The sequence below is a fragment of the Amia ocellicauda genome, chromosome 4 (assembly GCF_036373705.1).
Source record: "Amia ocellicauda isolate fAmiCal2 chromosome 4, fAmiCal2.hap1, whole genome shotgun sequence".
Classification (NCBI taxonomy): domain Eukaryota; kingdom Metazoa; phylum Chordata; class Actinopteri; order Amiiformes; family Amiidae; genus Amia; species Amia ocellicauda.
In genome coordinates this window covers 31,714,719-31,722,189 of record NC_089853.1, presented here as the reverse complement: position 1 = coordinate 31,722,189, position 7,471 = coordinate 31,714,719, and the positions used below count along the sequence as shown (strand labels likewise).

Sequence of the window (7,471 nt, the reverse complement as noted above, 5' to 3'; positions counted from 1 at the left end):
ACCTGTGCGGCGCCGCTCCGCTGCTGAGGCTGCGCACTGGCGGCGGGTCTGTCCGCAACCCTGACGTGGCAGGAGGGCCGAGCGCTTCCGGGGTCAGAGCCGCGTTTGTCTCCGTCTTTAAGCGCTGGGCATCATTTACTTATTTAACATTTTAGACACAACTGTAGAGCCCAGAAATGACACACACACGATGCAGGTTTGTACTGTATCTTCACAAGTTTAATTTTTAGACCAAGTGTGGACAGCATGTCTGCAAAATAATCAAAGTGCAATTGCCCTGGTTGTGTAGGCCTATCGCTGTCAGTCAGGTAATTGTTTTCCCGTTAGTGTGCAGATTCATATGTGAGTGAAGCAGGTCGCTTTATAGACAGTAGTCTATAAATGTAATAATTCAATCTGGGAGTTATTTAATATATTATCATCGCCTATGTATAATATATAATGTTCTAATGTATATCCATGACACAGTGAATCGATTTCCCTTGACTTAGATAATACAAATATTAAGACTTATGTTATTTTTAAATAATTCATAATTATTTATAATACACCTGCCTGGTTTTCACTTCACTGCATGGTATTTATTTGAACTTTTTTTTATTCAACCCTCTCTCATTGGGACACCTGTGCAGATTCTTGCAAATTGAAAGATATTATTAGTCATTATTATATAGCAAGTGTTTTGTCGTGCTATACTTATATTTTGCGTGATAACCCGGGGGCCAGAGTCAGCTGGAGCAGAAAATAGTGCACTATAGTTAACTTATATGGGGACAATCAGAAGAGTCTGCTCTGTGTATTTGTGTAGTTTGTCCATTGCGTCTGTACCGGACACCCGCCGGAGGGCACCAGACATCTCCCTTATGCGAGAGGCGAGGAGACGTGTGACAGTGAAGGACGACGCGGATCAGCCCGGAAGTGTCTTTATTACCGACCCGGCACAGCATGCAGGCCGCACTGAGTACCGAGGCAGTGAGGGACTTTGTGCAGCAACACACCGTGAAAATCGCTGTACTTGTACTTACTGGTAAGTTTCTGCGTCACTTCAGCCAGTGTAGTTAAGCGTTTTCCTATTACTAAAATAGTTTTTATATTTTTGCCAGTGTCAAGAGCTTTTCTCTTTTTTTATGCTTGGAGACAACATTAAAAAATGCACCTGCAAACACACAATTGAAACAAAAAGCTAATTATCCATGAGTAATGTATCTTTTTTTAATCAAGTAGCAGTCGCGTCCGTGTAGCGCAGTTGTCCGCAGTTCTGCGCTGCTCCACCAATGGGATCGGAGGGATTCTGCAGATCTGCGCAGCGCTGCGGAACCTGCGCCACAAGAACTGCACTTGGTTCCTGGTTTCTTTACTGCTCTGTTGTTGTTGTTTTTTTGTATGTGAGCAAAATTAAAGAAATGGAAAAATCCTGCCGGCTCAGTCGACAACAAAATGTATTTATCACTTACACGTTTTAATGTTTTAGTAGTTTCAGTTCAGATACATGTATTCCAGTGGACTGAGTGAAAACCGGAGGTTTTTCCTTTTTATTGGCCATTTGTATAGGTTATATTCACAAAGGACTTGAAAAGGTTTTTTAGCAAACAAAATTCGTTTTTAAGTATAAGCTGTTATAATTTGTTTTTCAGTGACACAAGGGTAAATTAATTATATTGAATAACTACACATGTTTCTTAGCATATTTTGATCTATTAAGTGCTTCAAAACTGAGCAACATCATTTCTTTCAATTGTTACAACTTATGGAGTCCCTGCATCCTACTAACAAGTGTGATACCTTAAAGTGGAACTAGCACTTTAGATTATGGTTCTATGTATCTTTACACATTGCTATAGGATAGATATATAGCACTTTTTCAGTTTGGTTCTATCATATTAACAACTTTTACATTTAAAAAACTAAATTCACAAAATAATGGAGGATATCAAAAGCCGGTATGTAGCCTAGCTCTTTCAGGGTGTTGAGTCATAACTTTCTGGTTAGTGGAATCACAGGATAAACTACAAAAGCACCAGATATGTCTAACTTCCTTATTCCAGTACAATCTGTACAAAGTACTTAGTTTGGTGATGGTATATATTTAATATGTAAAATGTGAGGATATTCATTCTGTGTGTACATGTGTACATGATAACATTCACTTCTGTAGCTATCTAAACAGAGCAAAAGCACACAGTTAAAAAAAAATGTATTTGTTTATATTTTAACAGATTTTTTTGTTTATATGTTACACTGCCATTATGGATAAATTACAAGCATTCGCTTGAGAAGAGACCTAGTTTGTCCTTAGACTGCTCTGTGAATAAACTTTGAACTAATTGTGAAAACTGACAGAATACCTGCATTGTTGTTTGCAGGAGTGGGTGTGGTTGCACTTCGGAGGTGGGTGGCAGGTGGCAAGTGTCGGAGCAAAGCCAGGCTGACTGGGAAAACGGTGCTGATCACCGGAGCAAACACCGGCATCGGCAAGGAGACGGCCAGGGACTTGGCATGCAGGGGTGAGCGCTCACCCTCACACTCCATTATTCATCTGCACTCTTATTATAGGACTGTTGTATAAAGAATAAAAAAAATCCATCCAATTGATAACTGAGAACAAGTTAAAATTAGGTGCAGTGCACTATATTTTATCCCAGAACTAAAACATGTTCCACATGGACAAATAGCTCGCACAAATATATTGAATATGTTGGATCACATGAGGTCATCCAACATAAGCAAGTAGCAAGAAAATAATGATGAGGTTGTTAATGCAAAAATCATATATATATATATTTTTTTTTTGTTCGCAAAAGGAATGTATGTTTTTTTTTTCGTAAATGTAAAATCTAAAATTTCACTCAGCTATAATATTTTTTTTCAGTCTTTTAAAATGTATATTGAAATGTGTATATCCAATGGTGTGTGTGCAGGTGCACGGGTCATCATGGCCTGCAGGGACATGGCCAAAGCCGACCAGACAGCCCAGGAGATTAGACAGGAGACGGGCAATGGGAATGTCCTCGTCAAGAAGTTAGATCTGGCCTCCCTGCAGTCCGTGCGCCAGCTGGCTAAAGACATCCAGGACAATGAGGAGAGACTGGACATCCTCATCAACAATGCAGGTACATGATGCACTCAGTGTTTCAGGATCATTAGCTCTGTGCTGACTTCTCAAAGGGTTGTTTCTGAGGCAAAAAACACTGTGCATTGTTCTACATGTATGGATTATTTCCAAGGGTAAATAAAAAATAATGTTTACACAACAATGAGTAGAATCAAGATACACAAGAAGATGAGAAGTGTGCCAGGGTGCAGGAAGTAGGTAAGACACTGTGCAGTCCTAATGCAACTCTCATATTGCACTTGGCTAGTATCCAGCAACATCCTGGCACTTGGTTGATGTGGAATTTCTCATAATTGTCCTGTCATTAGAAAGAAATGGCACCTTGATTTAATTCACCCCCCTTTGCCCTCAAAATAGATACGTATGTAGATGGATCAGTGGGTAGATAGATGAAAGAAAATGGTCGGGATGATTGAAATGCTTGGTGTTTTTCAGGTATCATGATGTGCCCCAAGTGGAAGACAGAGGATGGCTTTGAGATGCAGTTTGGGGTCAACCATTTGGGTCACTTCCTGTTGACAAACTGTCTACTGGACCTGCTGAAGAAGTCCAGCCCTAGCCGCATCATTTCCGTGTCCAGCCTGGCTCATGACAAAGGTGACACTGCAGCCTTTCCTTTCACTACTTTAAACTTTTGATATCTGGTTTGGGAGGTGATGAGTAATACATCAATTTTTCTTTCTTTTTTTCTGTTCTATAAAATATGTGAAACATGTTTTTGAGAGTATATATTGCATATTGGAATATACAGTCCTGGCCAAAAATATTGGTACCCTTGCACTTTTTTCAAATAATTCACAATTTCTTCCAGAAAACTGTTGGATTTAAAAAATCTTTTGGTATCCACATATGTATGTCTTTGGTTTGCAGTTGAACGAAACAAATCTGAATAATTTACTAAATCCTAGGTAATTCTACAAATAAATCCAAAAATGGCCTGGACAATATTATCGGCACCCTATAGAAGTAGTAATTGGATTTTAAGTAGGTGATTCTCCTTTACTTTGGAATTGAACGCCAAATTGTGAAGGATTTACTTATGCAGTTGCTCTGAGTAGGTATTGAGTATTGGTATTTTTAGGTATTGAGGAATCTTTAATAATTGTTGAACAATGTCGTTGCCTGGTCCTGACACCAATCTCTGGCATGAATAGGAATGATGAATTAATAAGAGACCATCTTCTGTTATTGAACCTGTACTGCGGGAGGAAAGGCACAGTATTTGCAGACAATCTACTTAGAGGACTGCTTTATTAATTAAGGCCAGGGGAGGCCTACTGTGAACAGAACTTTTTTGTATTTTGTTTTCCTCAACATGTTTAGTAATATAGTGTTCATGTTTTACTTATTAAAAAGTCAAAAATTACATAGCAACTCTTAGTGAATTGGAAAAATGGGGGGGAGTATATAAATTGAGCAGATGTCATTAATTTTCTTTGTTTTGCTTACAATATGTGCAATGCTTACTAATCAAATTAATCTTACCCAGTATCATCTCATTTGCCCTTCACAGGTCAGATTTATTTTGATGACATTAACCTAGAAAAAGACTACGACCCTCGCAAGAGCTATGGCCAGAGCAAGTTGGCCAATGTCCTCTTCACCCGGGAGCTGGCAGCCCGATTGAAGGGTGAGGGAGTGGATCTTTGCTATGAGCTCTAGACTTCAAGTTTTCACTATAATATACAATAAATATATTAACTTCAGTAAGAAAAATTACATGTTTAATATATACACTGCTCTGGCAAAACTTGAGGAAGTATTGCACAGTATTCTATTTCCTGCTCCATGGTCATCAGAACATTTCTCTGGGTGCACTAGTGGTTTACCTACTTGGCATTTGTTCAGGTAGTCTGAAAGAGAGAGGCGTTTCACTCCTGAGGCATTTGGAGATCTATTGTATCCCAAGTGGCTTATTATTGAATTAAGTTCCTTGTTGTCCTATGTCTCCAGGTACAGGGGTGACAGCAAACAGCTTGCACCCTGGGGTGATTCGCACTGAGCTGGGGAGACACGTGTTTCCCACCTTACCTTGGTGGAAGAGGGTAATTGCCCTCCCAATGATCATCCTGCTATTCAAGACCCCATGGGAGGGTGCTCAGACCACCATCCACTGTGCCGTGGATGAGAGTCTGGAGAATGTCAGCGGTGTGTATTTCAGGTAAGAACTGCTGGGAACATTCCACCTGATGAGAAATGTTATTTTATTCTGACATAATGAGCTGGATAATTGTGATCCATTACCAGATTCATATTATTATTAATAATATTGCAAACTTTGCCTTGGGTTATAAGATGATTAAAAGCAAACCAAAATTGCATTATAAACTTACAACAAGCAATTCAAAAACAACCACATTAAGAAGCCCAAAAGTAATTGAGAGTAAAGTGATCTGTTGTACTATGAGACATGGTTATAAATTGCCTGTCTACTTAGGTCACTTCCTGGATATTGTCTTGAGCAGATTGGTTTTGCCCTTCTAATTAATTTGGGAGTTTGCATGCCAGTTATGTGTGTGGTGAGGTGCTGAGAGCGAGCTCTGTGTCTGTCTTCTGCAGTGATTGCGCTCCAAAAGAAGTGGCGCCCCAGGCCCGGAACGACGCGGCTGCCAGGAGACTGTGGGATCTGAGTGCCACTATGGTGAGCCTCTCCTAATGGATTCCCGTATCTTGCTGTGCACCAGTTGTGTATGACCCTGCTCTCCACTGGTCTGTCTTCATCCACTTCAGAGAGCGGCTGTGTGTCCTGGAGCCCAATCTGCACAGTGCAAAGCAACTCCACAGCTGTGTATTGATCAATGAAAAAGCTTGATTTTTCTGTTTGAACCTGAAGTGATTAATTGGTAATGGGATTTCATTGGGTGTGTTTTTTCAGTCAACAATAATATCTGTTTTTGAAGCTGAAGCTTTCCAATTCTATTAATTTACCTAATGTTAAAAATACCATAATGATAATACTGGTAACAGTGCTTCTTTCTGAGGATATAGATTAGATATGCATTGGTGCAACAGGTATGGAATGTATCCCCAAATGTGTTGCTTCACCATATTAGAGAGATGCAGAGGAAAGTGATAGACTTAAATGTATTTACTTTTTAAGCACTTCCAGACTTCCATGCTGTATTCAGTAAATATGTGTACAATATTAACACTGCAATCTCGGGTTGTCATCAAGAGTAAAAACTGAAATATTTTATAAGATATTAGCTATGTTTCCATCATGAATACTTACACGCAAAACACTCAGGAATGGGACAGTTGGGGAAACTGTTAACAAGCAATATGACCGGCAGGGGATGATAGAGATTTATCTTGTACAATTAATGACCATTTAAAAAACATTTTCAAGTGTATTTTAGTTGGATATGTTGCCAGGGGTTTGGGTGCATGACACCATGGTGTCACCAAAGCATTAAAAAACAAAAGTAATTCTCAATTTCAGACCTCTGAGCATGCTGTCACCTCTGAAACCTCACCTGTATATTGTGTGCAGGTTAACACATCAGAATGAGCGATATTTGCCAAAATAAAACAAGTCTTGGTGCAGTCTGTCATGTACGTGTACAACGACATTTGACAAGATAATTTGTCTGCTGGACTTTATATGAAGGATAAAGATTGATGGAGAGCCCGAATGGTACGGAAAGCATCTTTTCATGAATGTAAACGTATCTTATGGTTTTTTAAGCTTGTGATGTCATTGCATTCAGCGGTTTGTGTGCTCCATTTTTGTTTGAACTGCAGTAAGTCCGCTAGCAGTTTTTTCGACATTGTGATGGAATCATAGCTATAGATGTAATTTTTCTACACATGCTTCATGCTATGTTGTGATTTGTCTTTGCTATTAAACTCTGAATATTGTTTTTGCTGGGTGGCAGTCCTTTCTTACTTCTGCATATGTTGTCCTGAAGCATTTTAAATCAGATTTAGATCTGGCTAGACCAATGCATTATTTTCAAAATCAGTTGTTTGTAATTTTAAGGAATGTTGATGAAGTGTGTCAATATGCCATTATCATGTGAAATTGGACCTCTTTGCCCCTGCGTCACATTTCTCAGGGTATTGCATGTTGCTCTGATTCCATGCCTTTATTGCATCACCACTGTGCACCACCAAACTGGCCTCCAGCCTTCATATTTCCACATTTTACAGTGTGTACCATTCACCCCGTTGGCAATCTCTCTTGTTTTTACATATGTTTATCTACTCCATGCGTTTGTGTACTTGTGCATGCTTTAATTGCAGGCTGACTCACTAGATCAACGACCTCTTGAGTTCACTTCGTAAGGAACCAGCGAACAGACCCGCAGAGATGTCTCTCTTATGTCTGACTTTTCATAATAATCCCAGACTGTGGAC

At 39.5% G+C, this 7,471-nt stretch overlaps 1 protein-coding gene across 2 annotated transcripts; it reads left to right on the top strand.

Moving 5' to 3' along the window:
• The first annotated feature begins 10 nt into the window (after positions 1-10).
• LOC136748281 (retinol dehydrogenase 13) lies at positions 11-6,975 on the top strand. Of its 2 annotated transcripts, none has more exons than XM_066701892.1 (8): positions 11-92; positions 809-1,027; positions 2,364-2,504; positions 2,919-3,110; positions 3,548-3,709; positions 4,626-4,742; positions 5,066-5,273; positions 5,672-6,975. In XM_066701892.1, exons 2-8 carry the CDS (start codon positions 946-948, stop codon positions 5,766-5,768), a joined length of 999 nt encoding a protein of 332 aa, XP_066557989.1. In that variant the 5' UTR covers positions 11-92; positions 809-945; the 3' UTR covers positions 5,769-6,975. The 2 variants fall into 2 exon arrangements, with proteins under 2 accessions (XP_066557989.1, XP_066557991.1); XM_066701894.1 differs by lacking the exon at positions 11-92 and adding an exon at positions 96-196.
• The last annotated feature ends 496 nt before the right edge of the window (positions 6,976-7,471 follow it).